Source organism: Plectropomus leopardus, chromosome 24 (assembly GCF_008729295.1).
Source record: "Plectropomus leopardus isolate mb chromosome 24, YSFRI_Pleo_2.0, whole genome shotgun sequence".
Classification (NCBI taxonomy): domain Eukaryota; kingdom Metazoa; phylum Chordata; class Actinopteri; order Perciformes; family Serranidae; genus Plectropomus; species Plectropomus leopardus.
The window spans coordinates 3,134,211-3,150,595 of record NC_056486.1 but is presented as its reverse complement, the minus strand read 5'-3'; the positions used below and the strand labels follow the sequence as shown (position 1 = coordinate 3,150,595).

The 16,385-nt window shown below is 39.7% G+C and overlaps 1 protein-coding gene across 3 annotated transcripts in view; it reads right to left on the bottom strand.

Moving 5' to 3' along the window:
- LOC121962709 (nck-associated protein 5-like) overlaps positions 1-16,385 on the bottom strand; it is a 106,040-nt gene that overhangs the window by 39,467 nt on the left and 50,188 nt on the right. For all 3 annotated transcript variants that reach the window (XM_042512965.1, XM_042512964.1, XM_042512963.1), the window contains exons 4-7: positions 14,712-14,802; positions 9,414-9,563; positions 4,115-4,183; positions 1,231-1,269 (exon numbers count right to left, since the gene is read on the bottom strand). In XM_042512965.1, coding sequence (XP_042368899.1) covers positions 1,231-1,269; positions 4,115-4,183; positions 9,414-9,563; positions 14,712-14,802 — 349 coding nt within the window. The remainder of the gene's footprint in view (positions 1-1,230; positions 1,270-4,114; positions 4,184-9,413; positions 9,564-14,711; positions 14,803-16,385) is intronic.

Here is a 16,385-nt window from a genome sequence, read left to right as displayed (position 1 = left end):
GCCCTGTTTCATATGTACTGTTGAAACACAACTTAATATCTTGGTCTTTTCCACACTGACAGTTTTTATGTTGCATTTAAATGGTGTTGCATTTATAACACATCACAACTTATTGCTGCTTTGTTTAATAAGCAAGTCCCAGAAACTATAACCACAACAACAGATCATGGCTTTATTTACATTTAAAGTTAAGTTAAATAATGACATTGCTTGGTCTAATGACTACTTTAAACTTAGTATTGCCGCAGCATCATTTCATGGACGAACAGATGCATCTGCTGCAGTATCCTTTGTTTTATGTTCACCAGAAATTCCAGTTTTGGATCAGGCCTGGTCAAACCAGCAGATAGTGGGACACACTTGAGAGTGGGCTTGTTGTCGATGAGGAGCGATAGAGCAACCTTTGCATGTCCAGAGCATCATTTGTATCTTAAAGTGATCTCTAGTTGGTGTTCAGAAAACGTTAGTCTGTGCACTTCACTACCTTCGCAGAGGGGAAGAGTGTGGAAGACAGCTAAGGTCAGTGAGCGCTTTTGTGTCCTCGTGTTGCCGGGGTCCAGACCTTTGAATGAGCCCATTCCAGCAAGTTCAATTGATTAATTTTGTTCTGGCATCATGACAAGAAGCAGCTTTTTTTGGTTAAAATAAAAAACAACAAAAGATCGTTGCAGCGGTAGGAATAAAAGGCCAATTAGCAGCTTAAGATGTTGCAAAGTGTTGTCAAGCGGTGAGCTGGGACCAATGAGGAGTAACAACAACAATGGTGAGCACTCTACACAAGACAGACACTGCTATCAAGGCTGTTCGAAATGAACATTTCTTTTTAATATCACTTGACATCGTTTTTTGTTTTGGTTCACTTTACTCCACTTTTAAAACCCAGACAAAACAAGTTGTATGTTGGCATGAGTACACATCAGTGTGGACTAAAAGTGATGTTTGTTTTGGGCAGATACGTTGGTTTTTAGTGATTGTTTAGGGAAAATCGAACCCTCCTCCTAAACCAAAACTGGTCAGCGTGGATGCGATTTCAGACTGAAGATGGAAACGAAGTCTGATATCAAGGAAGTTCTACTGTGAACGGAGATATTTTGTGAAACAAAGGTTGTGTGGATGGGGAGAAAATGTCAGTTTTCAACAATATCTGTATTCATGTAGACTGAGATTAAACAACGGTAATGCTGTTAAAAGTGTTAAAGGTAAGGAGCAAAATGAAAATAAGAAACAAACCTTCTGGGTGAGAAGCGCCTGCACAACTTGATTGGCAACCTGAAACAGGCAGAGAGAGAAAAACAAAGTGTTACTGAATGATATAAAAGTTTTTCTTGACCTCGTGTGACCCTTAAAGGCCTCTGTAGACCGGCTTTACAGTGCTAACGCTGCACATCCTCAGCCAGTTTACACACAAGATGAATTGTCATGAGCTCAATGAACATCCAGATCTAGTATCTGGTGTGTGTCTTTTGTAAACACACACACGTCTTTTCCGATTTTTAACTCTCACTTCCTAATGGTGGTATCGACAGACTGCTGTAGAAGCAGAGGCGTCTGGGTCTCACAGCGGCTAACACCGCCCGAAGTCTCAGACCACAGCGCCGATGCAGGAGCGGCTCCGATTACTGCCCATTGATTGCTCATTAATACCGCGTGAAGCCACTGAGTGCCCCCGCTCTCGTTTATTGAATGAGGAGAAATGAGAGTAAATATGGTGAAATGAGCCCTGCTGCTGAGGAGTCGGACAAAGGAACACCCCATGACTTCAAAATAAGTAATTAAACTACAAATGCACAAAAATTTACACAAGCAGCTGGTGTGACATAAAAAAATATAATTGTCCCTTCTGTTACAAAGCAAATGTTTTCCTCTGTTGTTGTGTGCAGTCGTTAGAGAGGCAGCCTCCGTCATCAGAGCAGGATCATTACAGAGAGCTCCTTCCACAAAAGTCACCACACAGGAAAACAGTTGACAAGTAAACACAGCAGTTGAGCCATCTTAATGAGGGCAGGGAAGCAGAAAGGAGACGAGGACTGAATTTACCCCAAATACAATCCACGGAGGAAGCTCTAACGCAGCTGCATCACTAAATCCCCCCTTCTTTTCTTTTTTTTATATCTCCCATCTTCCTTTCTTCTTCCTCTGTCTCTCTCGTCTTTCCCGCCCTCCGGCAGCTCCGCTCAGTCTGCTTGGTTCCAGGACAAATTGGGCAACTTGTCTCTGCTGGACATACTTCCCCGTAGCAGCGCTCCCCTCCCTCCCCTCCTGGAGTGATTCAGCACGCAGGCACAGCCGAGAGCTGAGGCTGGTTTATTTCCCTCATGCGGCTCCCTAAACAGCACTTATCAAACACTCACAAATAACCAGAGGGCACACAAGTGCCATTGTTACGTAAACCGCTGCTTTAACACCAGTTCACATCAGGATAAGGTTATTTAACAGCTCGTATTTTACACTTTAATATGGACTAAAAATAATAATAACAATAAGCTGTTGTGACCAGTGAATATAGGTATGATATAGGTATGATGGTGGTGCATTTGTATACCGCACAGCTAAGTGCTATGAGTGCTAAAAATCCTCTCTTGCATTATTGCTGCAATACAAGCATCAACAAAAGTCCTTCTGACATTAAAAACACCTTAATTGTGCGTTAAAAAGTATGAAAAATAACAAGCATACCAGACGCTTTAAAAGTTTTTAAAGTTACGGTGTGTAGGATTTAGGGGGATGTATTGGCGAAAATATAATTTAATATAGAAACTATTTTCTTTTTATGTACAATCGCCTGACAGTAAGGATAGTTGTTATTGCACCACCTTCAAAAATGAGCTGTTGATATGTAAAGAAGAAGCTGGTTTTTGTCATAGATGTATAATAATGAATATGTGTAGATACCTGATGCCAAGATGGCACCTGCTCAGTCCGAAGGAGTCACTCGCCTGGCGCACATGCTAAAAAAAAGGCTCTAGCTTCTAGGTTTGCTGCCACTATGTTTGCAAAGCTGTTAAAAAAGAGGCTGGGAAATGCTTTTTGACCCCATGGGAGCTCGGGGAATGGTGTTTTTTGGTGTGCTATTTTTGCTCCTTAGGTGTGCTTGGCCAACAAAAGTTAGACTTTTTGTTCCCTGATAGGTCAAGGAAAGTTTTACAAATATGAAACCTCCATGGATCAAAAATTCATAATAGAAAGAGTCCTTATTGATTTTTTTGCAAGGTAGTTTTTTCAAGGTGTCCAGTGCTGTGCATAAATGGCCTACGGGGTAAATGCAGGGAAAAACAAACCAAATATAGGCTCTAAATATGTCCGAGTTTCAGCGTCAGTCACTGTGATTTGCAGAAGATTTAGTGACGTTTAGTGCTGAAGGATTGCAGATTGCAACCAGATGAAACTTCTCCTGGTTAAAATTCCTTCAGTTTTCATTGTTTTGAAGGTTTTTACAAGGAGCCAAATGACCTGCAGAGGTCTCTTCATCCCCAAAACAAACAGATCTGATGATTAAAACAGGTGAAAACGCTGAATAAAGCATTTTCACATTACAAATCCTTGTTTTTCCCACCTCTGCTTGTTGTTGAGTAGCTGATTACCGTGGTGGCCGACTCTGTAGACCAGGATCCGCTAACCTATGTGATATAAATGACTCATCCTATGGTAACAAAAATACAACAATTCTTTATTTTCATCTGATTATACACTAAAGAAAACATACTTATTAGATTTTATTCCATTTGATTAGATTATTAGATTATATACCATTGTAACCCCCTGGACCTTTAACATAAATTTAGGCATGATTTAGCTAAGCCCTGCTGAAACATGCTAGCCTCGTTATTAAAGTGAGAGATTTTAGTGCCTGAAAAATGAGACACTGTTTTCCAAATTAATTGTTAATAACGAGAATTAACCTCTGCCTCCCTCAAGCTGTGCTTGAGTAAATTGCCAACCTGTGGGAGCCTCAGGTCCTCATTAAAACCTAAAACTCAATAAAACTGCTCGTTCACACGAAGTCAAAACTAATTTAAGGAACATTTGTGAACTTTCCAAGGCGAGTAAAACATCTGGCGAGTCATATGGCGTCCTTGAATGTGTCTCAGAGTGAGACGAGATAAACAACACTCACCTCATCTAGACAGCGTTCGTACTGTTCCCTCTGGCTCTCGTTCTCCAAGGCCAAGGCAGAATTTTTCTCCTGCGAAGAACACACAGACACTCAGGGTCAATGCAACCTCGCAGTGGCTACATGTGATGCAACAAAACAACAGCAATCAGGCCCAGCTGCAGCTAACGGGAGAGCTGCTTCACAAAGGTCAGGTGTCAGGGCTGAAGCTGGATGGCCAATAAAAAATTTACAAAGTAGCACCAAGAGAAAGGTCAAGGGGATGGAAGTTATGATGCTGAACTTTGGGGCGGCAGTGAGCCATTTGGAGTTTGGACCTAATAAGAATATCTCCTCCACTTGCCAAGCGATGAGGCGGCGCCCTATTGATCTCGGGGAGTTTCCAATTTGTCAGTGGCAGGCAGCATATTAGGATCTGTCAGCCAGCCGTGCTTCTCTCGCCCTCTGCCCTTTAGTAGAAACTACCAATCCCTTGATGAAAACATGGGAAACATAATTACAACCCAAAACATTCTAATTATGCCAGAGAGAAATACGGACTAATTAAAGCCTTGAAGCCTGGTGATGGGCGATGCAAATGCAATGAATGATAATTAAAGAAATCTTTGTGAATGGAATTTCTATTTTGAGAAGATCTTTACTTGAGAAATCCCTCCATGTCTTAATTATCACAGTTTATTAATTAATACAAAATTAAAACTTGCCCTGTAATGAATTGTATCAAATTTAAGATAAAATCCAATCAAAATGTCACTCAAACATGTAGCAACCAGCTCAAAGTGAACACAAAGAGACACAAAAAGACCACAAAGACATGCTAAATAATCAAAAGAAACACAAAACGACAACAAAGAAACAAAAATGTCAAGAAGACACAAAGCACTACAAAACGACGCAAAATGACCTTAAAGAGAAACAATACATCCATTAAAAAGACACAGCATGGTGACACAAAAGGACACACAAAATCACTACAAAAATACACTAAATGACTAAAAAAGATACAAGATGAAAAACACCAATCAACACAAAACAACCAAAAAACATACAATACAACTACCAAGACACAAAATTACCTCAAAGAGACACTAAATGACTTCAAAGAGAAACACAAAGACCAAAAAAAAGATACAAAATGACCAAAAGAAAACAGAAAATGAAACAAAGTGATAAAAAAAACTACAAAACATGATCACAAAGAGACACAAATGTCCACAAGACACATAATGACTACAAAAAGACACAAAATGACTATAAAGAGACACAAAATGACAATCAAAAGATACCACAAAAATAACCACAAGATCACACAAAATGAACACAGACATACAAAACCACTACCAAGAGACAAAAAACAATCTCAAAGACACACAAAATGACTACAGAGAGACACAAATCAACCACAATAAGACACAAAATGACCTCAAAGAGACACAGCTTTGCATATCAGTGCCCGGCGGCCCACTGTCTCATAATTCGCCCATGCTGCTCAACGGCAACAAAAAAGCATCACTTTTTAATATGTGTTGGTGGCCAGCACTACACCTACACAACAGCTCTGTTCTCCAACTGAAGTAGCAGTAATATGAAGTGTTATCTGACTCTCCAGACCACGGCTACAAAATGCAACTTAATGGTATTTTGTTACCTGAACCCTGACATTTTTTACCGTTTTATTGTCCAATGACACAAAATCCTTTAAAAGGTTGAAATGTGAATCTCATTTGGATTTATTAATGGATGCATTACATACCATAATACCATCATTTTGTTCTCTATCACTATTTTGGCTTAGAAACACTGGATAGTGAGACATGCATGTGACATTTAAATTTGTGAAGTGACACGGATTTGAGGGATTATTTCATTTTCTCTCTGCTGCTGCTTCGGGTGATTGGCCACAAGCACAATGCAATGCACATTCTGACATGTGAACTGTCAGTTCGGGAACAAAGAAACAGATAAATGCAAAGCAATAAGCATGTTTACTGTGATGGATTATGTTGCTGTGGCACTTGTTTACATACTGTGCAAGAATGAGTGGCAGCGAATTAAAGGTGGAAGAAACGCCTGATGTTTCAAGGTAAAATAGTAAAAGGGTAACTTTGGTATTTTTCAACCTGGACCATATTTTCCCACGTTTTTATGCTTCGGTAACTAATGGTGACGACATTTTTTTGACCGAAATTGGTCCAGCATTAAGCAGCTGAGAAACAGGCTGCAACGTAACAACTTGGGGCATTAATGTGGCTTCAATTAACGTCCACAAAAAGTGCTTATTTTTGCCACCGACAGGCTCGGATTGTTGGTCTTAGTGTGTGATAACATTATGCAAATGATTCCTAAAAATATAGCGCTTTTAGTTGATAATTAAGAACCTTTATGTTTCACTAGAAACTGCCCCGAAATTGCTATTGCCAAAAATGTAAACAGACAGCGATTTGATCTTTGTAAAACACACTCCATTCAAAGACAGACAGAAACAAAACAAAATTCACAGTTTTGGTTTGTCTTTCCACTGATTCAACAATCACCAGCTCTGGTTTGGTTCTCTGTACTCACTAAAATGCGTCTGGTGGGTTTGTTGATGGTGATTTCAGGGCTGTTTCTGGTTAAACAAAAAAGATCTTATTCTTGAACAAAAGGTCTGTCTCTGGAGGAATCCTTTCCCTGAAATTGCTTTTGCCAAACTCATGACACTTCATTTAAATAAACTCTAATTTAAGTGCAGAAAAAAACAGCATATTTTCTCATTTAACTGGGTGAATTGTTTATTTCAACCAAATTAGAGTTGCTGATTGTTGAAACAGTGGAAATACAAATCAAGACGGTTTCTGTGAGTCTGATTCAGTTTCTGTCGACTTTGAATGAAGTGTGTTTTACAGTGATAACGCTGTTTTTGGTGAAACAAAAAGGATCTGACTCTTTAACAAAAGGTCTATATCTTTAGGAATCATTTCTATAATGCTGTCAGTTGACGGTGCACAATTGTTTGCAGCCTTTTTCACTGCTGCAGTGCTCTTGCCTAATACAGGACCAATTTAAGAAATTGTAGTCTCCATTAGGTCCTCAGACATATAAACATAGAAAAAATGAGTCCAGGTTGAAAAATACCAAACTTACACTTAAAAAAAAAAAAGAAGTCCAATCGACTTAAACATTAAAAGCATCTTTCTTTGTATTGACATGAGGACACAAACACAAAATGCACTCTGCAAGACTGCAAAATACAACTTAGTCCAAGCCAAAGATTTATCATGAGCAACTTTATAAATGTTCCTCTGGGGCCACATGGTAATTTTAGCACTTATGTTCTCATCACTTAACAAGTAAGATGACCAGCAGGCATTTCTCCCAAACTCTGAGTGTTTTCATTTAAGCCCCAGTTATAGACCACAGTGCGTGCCTGCCAACTTAATGAACACTATCAGTTGAGCAGGAGAAATAAGAGCCGGGCAGTGCTTACTTAGCGTCAGTGGAGTTTATGCACAACGCTGGGCAGTGATGTATTGCCTCTGCTTTGCTCTTGCTGCTTTAGCGGGCGGTGCATCCATCACCGGTGCGACCAAATGGAATAAAAATGGCAGATAACTTTTGATAAAGCCGTTTGAAATGTAATGTTTGGGTAATGTGCTTCTTCAGATGGTCTGGCGGGACAGGTTGACCATAATTCCTGCCAGTCTCGGAAGATAACTTACAGCTGAGGAGCAACAGGCAATTACCTGCCACTTTGCTGTAATTAGGGTCTATTTTCTCTCAGGAGGGCTTTTTCTTTCTTTATGTGTGTGCACTGAAAGATTACTTAAATTCCTTGTTAGGTGGGTGTGGGATTGGGGTGTGTACAACCCCAGTTCCAAAAAAAGTTGGGACATTGTGTAAAATGTGAAAATAAAATCAGAATAAAATTATTTGTTAATGTTTTTTGAGCTACATTCAGCTGAATAGAGTACAAAGATCACTATTATCAGTACGGAACTACAAAATGACTTAAAATGACAACAAAGAGACACGAAACAACCAAAAATGACACAAAAAGACTTAAAAGAAACACAAAATGACTTCCAAGAGACACTAAACAACCATAAAATGACCAAAAATGACACAACTACTCATGAGACACACAAATAACCACACGAATGCACAAAATGACCAAAAAAGACACACGACTCCCAAGACACAAAATAACCAAAGGAAGACACACACAGACCTCAAAGAGAAACAAAATGACTACTAAAAGACCCAAAACAAGAAGAAGAAGACACAAAATGACTACATAGAGACACAAAAACATGCAAAATGATCACAAAAGACACAGAATGACTACCAAAAGGCACAAAACAACAGCTTGGTTTCATAGTATAAGAGTGCAGGTACTAGATTTTAAGCAATGCTGCTTGAAGGCTGCAGAGATTGTGCAATAGTTTCATGATGTTATACCACTGAGTGTGAGCAATACCTGTTCTGTGCAGTGTATGTGCAATATTTTGTGTGTGATTTGTTAAAACTAGTGCTGTTTTGTTTATATGTAGTTTGCTTTATTGTAACTGTGAAAGCATTTTTGGGTGCAGCATCTGAGTCCAAATCAAAATTTCTCTATGTGGACAATAAAGTATATCATACCATACTGCATTGTATCCTATCATGTCGTATCGCATCGTATCATAGACTGGCCTGCCTGCAATCCAGACCTGCCTTCCTTTGAAAATGTCTGGCGCATTATGAAGCAGAAGATTATTGCATCCTGTCTTTATTTACATTTTAAACAGCGTCGCATCTTTTTTGGAATTGGGGCTGTAGATGATTTGAGATGAGATAAAGCTGTTATGTCACATGCCATCTACCAACATCCAGAGGCCACGTGGAGCCGGTTAGAAATGAGAAGGTAAGTCTTGCGGCCTAATTTAATTAAGTCTGTAATTGAAGAGATCTGAAAGGAAGTGTCCGGTGGCTTCAGTAAAGAAAAAAAAAGAGTGTATCACTGTGTTTCCGCCTCGGCTTTTGCTCATAGCGGAATGCAGCTCAAATCCCCCGAGCACGAAGCAAAACAAACCAAAGCTGGAGTGCAGCCCCAGGCCCCCGCGGCGACTCTCGTAGGATGACTTTGCTCTCCGAACGAAGAAGACTGGAGAATGTGACGAGCTGTCATGCTTTCAGACACAACTGAGCAAGGACTCTGACAACTGGCAGACAGCGCCGGCCACAAAGGATAGCCAGGGGTGGCTGGAAGCGCGGATGAAGAGGAGGCAGAAGAACAAAGAAGGTAGGTCGAGAAAGAAAGGAAACAAAGAAAAAAGGTGGTTACCTCCAGAGCCTTGAGGCGATCCAGAAGGGGTTTGGTTTTGTCTTTGTCCTCTTCTGCTTGGCTGGCATCAGGATCGAGCCCGGGGTCCGTTTGGGAGCCATTCTCTTCGGGGTCGTCGTGCTGCTTCCGCACTTCCTCAGAGAGTTTATCCTGACGCGCAGAAAACAGAACGAGGGTTAGAGGGAAAGAAATCTGGCAAGTAAAACCTGAGCAGATGGGAAGAAAGCGCTCAGAAGTGAGGTACGACAAATGTTTCAGGGCAAGATGCAAGAAGCGGGTAAAGAGCCGTGAAAGACAGAAATCAGAGGGAAGGAGAAAAGCGAGAGAAGAAAAGGGAGAGGATCAGATGGGCAGACGGGACAACGGGGAGGCAGCTTCGACAACAGAGCTCCAAAACATCCCCTAATCCCTAATCATGTTTCACTTGTTTTCCAAAGAGTGGCGGTGACCTTGAGGGCTCTCACTCGTCTGTGTTACGGGGATCCTTCTCTCTCTTTGCCAGCTCCGTCTCCTCTCTTTTTTTGGCTTCCTGGCATCTGCGATAATTAACTACTGGTAATAATTAGCTTCTAATTAGGCAATGGCTGGCTCGCACCAAACTGTAGAAAGAAAACAATGAGCTCTCTGTCACACTCGAGAGATAATTCATCTTTTTTTCAAGGAAGCTTTGGAGCCTGAAAGTGTGGACTTGTTCACTGAAGATCTATTTGCCAGAACAATACAAAGAGTACATGACTGCACATATGATAATTAATGGTTTTAAACTCAATTTTAAAGCAAATACGCCAAATGTATAGTTGTTTCAGCTTCTCAAATGTGAGTGTTTGCTGTTTTTTATATCACTGCAAATTGCCTATCTTCGGTTTATAGGCTATTGAAGGAGAAAACAAGCAATTTCAAACATCACTTCAGGCTCTTGAGAAACTATAAGTGCATTCTTTGCTATTTTCTCTATTTTATAGAGGAAATTAGTGGCCGTGACCACTCTTTACAAGTTGAATATGGCTCATATGTATATGTGAGTTGAAAGCAGTTCAACTACAGAGTGATATTTGCCTCTAAAACTCTCAAACTGTTTCATTTGAGTAACTGTTACAAGGTCTGCAGAGGTAAAACTTTTCCACCACCTCACAAGAAATATTTCAGCAGCAGAAGAATCATTTAGATTTTGTTTAAGATTAGATTTGCGTTTGGAAAGTTGGTAGAGAGAAAACAAATTAAAGACGTCACCTTGGACTCTGGGACATTTTGATGGCTATGTTTTTATATTATAAAGGGGCAGTTCACTCCCAAATCAAAAATACATTATTCACACATTTTATATCCTCTTAACTGTAGCGCTATTTATCAATGTAGATTGTTTTAGTGTGAGCTGCAAAGTGTTGGAGAAATGGAAACAGAATAAGAGTAGAACAGACATTTCTTTTCAAATCAGTGTAGCAGGATGGTCAGAACAGGCATTTTCATGTTTAATGTTGCCATTTTAACCGCTTACTTCCATAGACAAACAAACTAGCAAGTCGTGAACTTACTGAGATTAGGTATTAGAGTAATGACCAAATGAGCAGTGGAGAAATAACGTTACATTTTCAAATCAACAATCTGTTACTTTTTAAATATTACTGTAACTGTTATTCTGTTTCTCTTGTAGATCAGAATATTTTCACATGTATCTCAGTGAATTAAGGATTCAATTTTTATTTCCGTCTGTGCATGTTTGTGATATGTTTGTGCAGTTTATTAGAAAGAAAATAGTTCTGTGGCTCATCCTAGCTAGGTCATGATTTCTGGAAAGAGACATTACTGTTGAGTTTTCCAAATGGATTTTTTGGTACTTTGAGCACCATAAGCTGGGTGCCGTCTAGAGAAGGCATACATCCTTACAACTGATATCTCCAACACTCGGCAACTCACACCAAAACTATCTAGCCTAACAAACAGCACTGCAGGTAAGAGGGAAAAATATATATATATATATATATATTGATTTGTGGATGAACCATCCATTAAAGGGATTTTTTTGTCCAGTTTTCTGGCTATAAATTACACTAAAAAGACATTTCCCCCTCTAAACCAAATATCTCTAAGAGGCTTGAAAAAGTAAGAAGAAAAGGATCTAAATTCAGCAGCAAAACATCTTTGACATATGCTGTGAATGAAGCAGTGCTATCTTTTCCTCAAATGACTTATTCAGTTGTTCGTGTGTGATGTATCACCGTGCACACCCACCACATTTTTCATCCCTGAGCTGAGCTTTGACAGATAATTGTCAAACCTGAAGATATCTATGGTTAATGTGCCGGACGAAGCTAAGGTTAGCAGCTGTAATGGATGGCTCCAGCTCGTCTTTTATATATCCAAATGCAGCGCAGAAGAAGATACTTTTCTCTGCTAATAGGAGCTGGAAATAATGTCCTTCAGAGCACTTTGTTTTCAGCTTGATCCAATCTCCCCTAGACATATATTAGGTTTTCAATCTTGCTTGATTCCATCAGACAATTGAGTTCGAGGCAATTCTTTAAAGTCACGCTTTATAAGTCTGCTTTTGTTTGCTGGGGCTAGCCTGTGGAGTCTGCGGTTTGCTTTGAGAGGCTGCTCATCAGACGGCGTTAAAGGGCTCGGTAATAATCTCCGCAGAGAGAGTCTGGAGTGGGAGAGAGGAGGAAACCTTGTCCCTCACGCTGCCCTTTCAAGTTATTGAGTTTGTCTGCTGAACACACAGAATGCAGCCGCAGCAGGAGCGCGTCGCTGCAGAGGAATGGACGGTGTTCAGTTATACAGCTACTGGGAATACCATAATAACCCTCCAAGTTTATCCTCTTTGACTGCTGAACAGGAGAGCAAAGTATGTCTACATGCAGTACGGTAAATACTGTACAGAGTGGAAACTAACTTCTTTAAATATTTAACTCCTATAGCTGAGAATCTTCTATTTTGTAGACTTAAATTTCACTTATATGTTTCTCCATAAAGGTTTACAAGTACTGGATTAGAGCTAACTGCTAGTGTCAGCATTCCCACAATGACAATGTTAACATGCTGATACTATACGCTAATTAGCACTGAACATTAAGTGCATCTGAGGCTGATGGTAATGTCATTGCTTTTGCAGGAATATGGTCATAAAGCAGAGACCGACATTAGCGTCCCCACAGAGCCAAGCTGCTGGCATGGCTAAAAATTAGCTTACACTTAATATCAGAGTGAAGGTTAATTGATTAAAGAGCACTTTAGGAAGATTGGAGTTAAAGCTGAGGTGACAGCAACTCACAATCTGTCCCCGTCACCACAAGAAATGTTGTACGTTTTTGGAGTGCATATGTTTGTGAAATACGTAGCATATTAACATTTTATAAATTCTGATTACATGTACACGAGCTCAGATTTGTAACAGCGGACCACTATAGATCACTGACTGAGAAAACATCGGCATCGGGCATTACCAGCTGTAATTGTGGCACCAAAAACGGGTATTTTTTAACGGAACATCAGGGCATTTCCAGCTAAGATTGTGATACCAAAACCAGATGTTTTTTTAGAATCACATCTGGGCATTTCCAGCAGCGTTTGTGGCACCAAAGACAGGTGCTTTTCGGCAAGACATCCGGGCATTTCCAGCTGTAATTGTGGCACCAAATCAGGTGCTTTTTAGCAAGACAGTGAAAGCAATTCCTGCTGCAACTGTGGCACTGAAACTGGACGCTTTTTAGCAACCAAAACCAGATTCAACATATCCACAGCACAGTGCAAACATGTCTTCTTTGTTTTTACATTCAGTAATTAACTCTATTTTTAGTAGTTTTATTGGTAGTAGCGGGGTCTGCCATTCCCACGCTGAACTCAGATTGTCTTCCTAAACAGGGAACGTCTATTTATACTCATCATTAGAAAGCTGTAACGCCTCTCTTGTGCAGCATCAACAAAAGCTGAAACAGTGCCGACATGATTAGTATATTAACTGATCAAACATTCAATCAATGGTAAAATAATAGAAAAAAAAGTCATAATCTGAGTCCTTTATCTACAAAAGCTGCCAAACATTTGCTGGTTCCAACTTCACAAATGTGACAATTAGCTGCTTTTGTACGTTTTATGTCACTGTTAATTAAATATATGTAGCATTTTATAGACTAAGCAATTAACTGATTACCCATGAAAACAGTACCAGCAATGATTTTGGATAAAAATAGCAGTTTTTCACTATAATACTGTATTAGTTTGGTTTGAGCCCTGGTGCCCCGAGTTGACAGTATTTACGCATCCATACACCACTTCAGCGTCCACTTGTTATTCTGTTCGACATAATCCGTTTGTGGAGGGGAACCACGGGAAGGATTACTCTGTCTGCACACAGAGCATTATTTGCATATTGACACATTGTATTCCTGTCACATATATTTCAAACCGAGTCATATTTTCATTATAAAGCTTTGGCACCTCAGGACATTTTACAGCGAATCAGTCTATTATCACTGCTGCTAATCCCACGTTCCACAATCCTCTCGTAAAGCAGCTGACATTTAATCTTACAGTGCTCGTTTTTCACGCTGCCCACTTTTATTTGCACTCATCATTCACTTTCTGTGTCTATTTCTGTCTTTACTCACAGTGATGAACGCAAGCAGTTATTTATAAAGACACTTGTTTTATTGCATACATGCTGAACTAGTGATGCCCTTTTCTTTTATTCTCTGGATGACGTTAAAAACACTAATTTGATCTCTGCTTAATGGACATTAAATCCATCATATGCCTCAAATTCGACATAAAATAAAGCTCTGTGTGTTGCTGATGTTGGATAAATACTTGAAGAGGTATTTTAAAATGAATCAATCGCACATAGTTTGAAGCAAACTTTTCTTTAAGGCTCTCAGATGGGAGCGAACAACATCACACTGATGATAAACAGACTGAGGCAACAGCATTACAGCGCTGGAACGCCGTGTAAACATGTCGAGCTCCAAATTGTGAAGTGTGACCCCGAATGTGACCCCGAGCTTCAGAAATACGTGGTATTCTTTCTGCCTCTCTGCTCAATCCCAGCAGCTATTTCTCTTATGTAACAGGGGCAGCGATGAGCGCTCTCACCTTGGCTCAGTCTAGCTTTATTCAACACTGTCTGAGCTGAAGAAAAGCAACAATACAACTGAAGATTCCTGTGAAATGATTACTGCCATATCAGTGAGTAAAAATACACAATGTTTCCACATCAAGAGTGAACTTAAAGGCTCTTTTGGACTCTCTCCAGACATTATCACATTTAGTTTCACTGAATGAACACAGAAAGTTGTATTTTACCTTGTAGGCCTTCATGATGTCCACTGTGTCCACAGCAGTCTGCTCCACGACGCCCTGATTCTGCAGCAGCGAACGCACCGTCTCTTCCATCCTGCACACACAACATAAAACACTGTTTTTAACAAACAACACATTTTGTTATTTCAGAAATACTTCACCTCGAAAACGATAATTTGTATTTCAAGTACACATCCTATGTTATGTTGAATATGTGAGGAAAGTTTTTCTTGAAGAATTCAAAAACTGAGAAACTTCTTGATTAATTGAAGAAACAGTTTAGAAAGTTTAACTACAACAAAACTGCATCGAAACATTTCTTTGCAAACTCTCACACAACATGTTCAGTAATATTCAAGTTTCATATATCCAGCCATATTCTCAGTGTTTCCCAAACACATGCATTTTTACTAAAACCCGTAAAACGTATCTATGCTCTTTCTAAAGCCAGACTCGACCAGCAGCTCCAGTGTTCAGTGGTGTAAAATAACTGTTTTTATCAGTGGAGTTTGGCTTTGACGAGAGCATAAATAAGTTTCACTTTAAAATGTATTTATTTATTTTTGGATCCTTCATTCACTGTGAGGGCATGAAAGAAAAAAACAAAGTTTTCTTCATTAATCCAATGTAACACAGGGTGAGTAACTGAGACACAAATGGTCATTTTTGGGGGGTAAAATATTTTTTCAAAGGAACCAACTGAGAACTGGGATGCTTTACACTGCATCTTTCCCTTAATTAAGTCAGATTTCTACAATAAATCTTTTGCATTGCTGTACAACATATAACTCAAAGACAAGAGAAGTTCTCCTCGTGCAAACTGAGGCAAAGCTCTCCAAGATGGACAGTTGCGTAACTGATGTACATACAGGGAATCGAAGTACACCTTTCAGTTTCACATAAATCTTCAGATAATAAAACAAAAGTATTACACTGGGATATTTCTTGTAAGACATTTCTGTTTAGCCAGCAGCAGTTTTTAGGCAGGCAGATGTCCTCGGGTGTTGCTCCAAGGTGTAACAGCAATACAAAAGGTCCAAACGTGCCTTGTTTTTAATCTCAACTGCAGAACGGTTGGTACAAACCTGCCCGAGGACCTCAGGCTTATTATGGGTTAAAATGTCTGCAATGATGTGCTGCCAGCTGGTTCAAAATGAAACTATAAACACCTTAAATGAGATCTATTTTCAAGCTGTTTTACAATTTTATTAGATGGTTTGTTGTTTGAAATGGATCATTGCATCCTTCAATTTTGTTTTTTTGTTCTTTTTTACACTTTCCATGAGCAAGCACAAACACACACACACACACAGACACACACACACACACACACACACACACACACACACACACAGACAAAGTGATAATAAAAAAGGACTGAATTGGTGCCAGAGACACAAGATGGATGATTTTTTTTCTGGACTGAGATCCAACTTCTGCTCAGATCGCAATGCTGGGAACACTAGATTGAGTACAAAATGTGCAAAAACACAGTACTTACTGAGTTATTGTGTGATTTTGTGGTCGTGTGTCTGTGTGTGAGTGTGTGTGCTGATGGCTTGAACTAAGTGCAATCACAGCAGCAAACACCGAGCGAGTGACCTTGATCTTGAAGTCCTGGGTCTGCTCAAAACAATCTGAGCTTTATTTTGTGCTGCTAACACTGCAAGATGCATG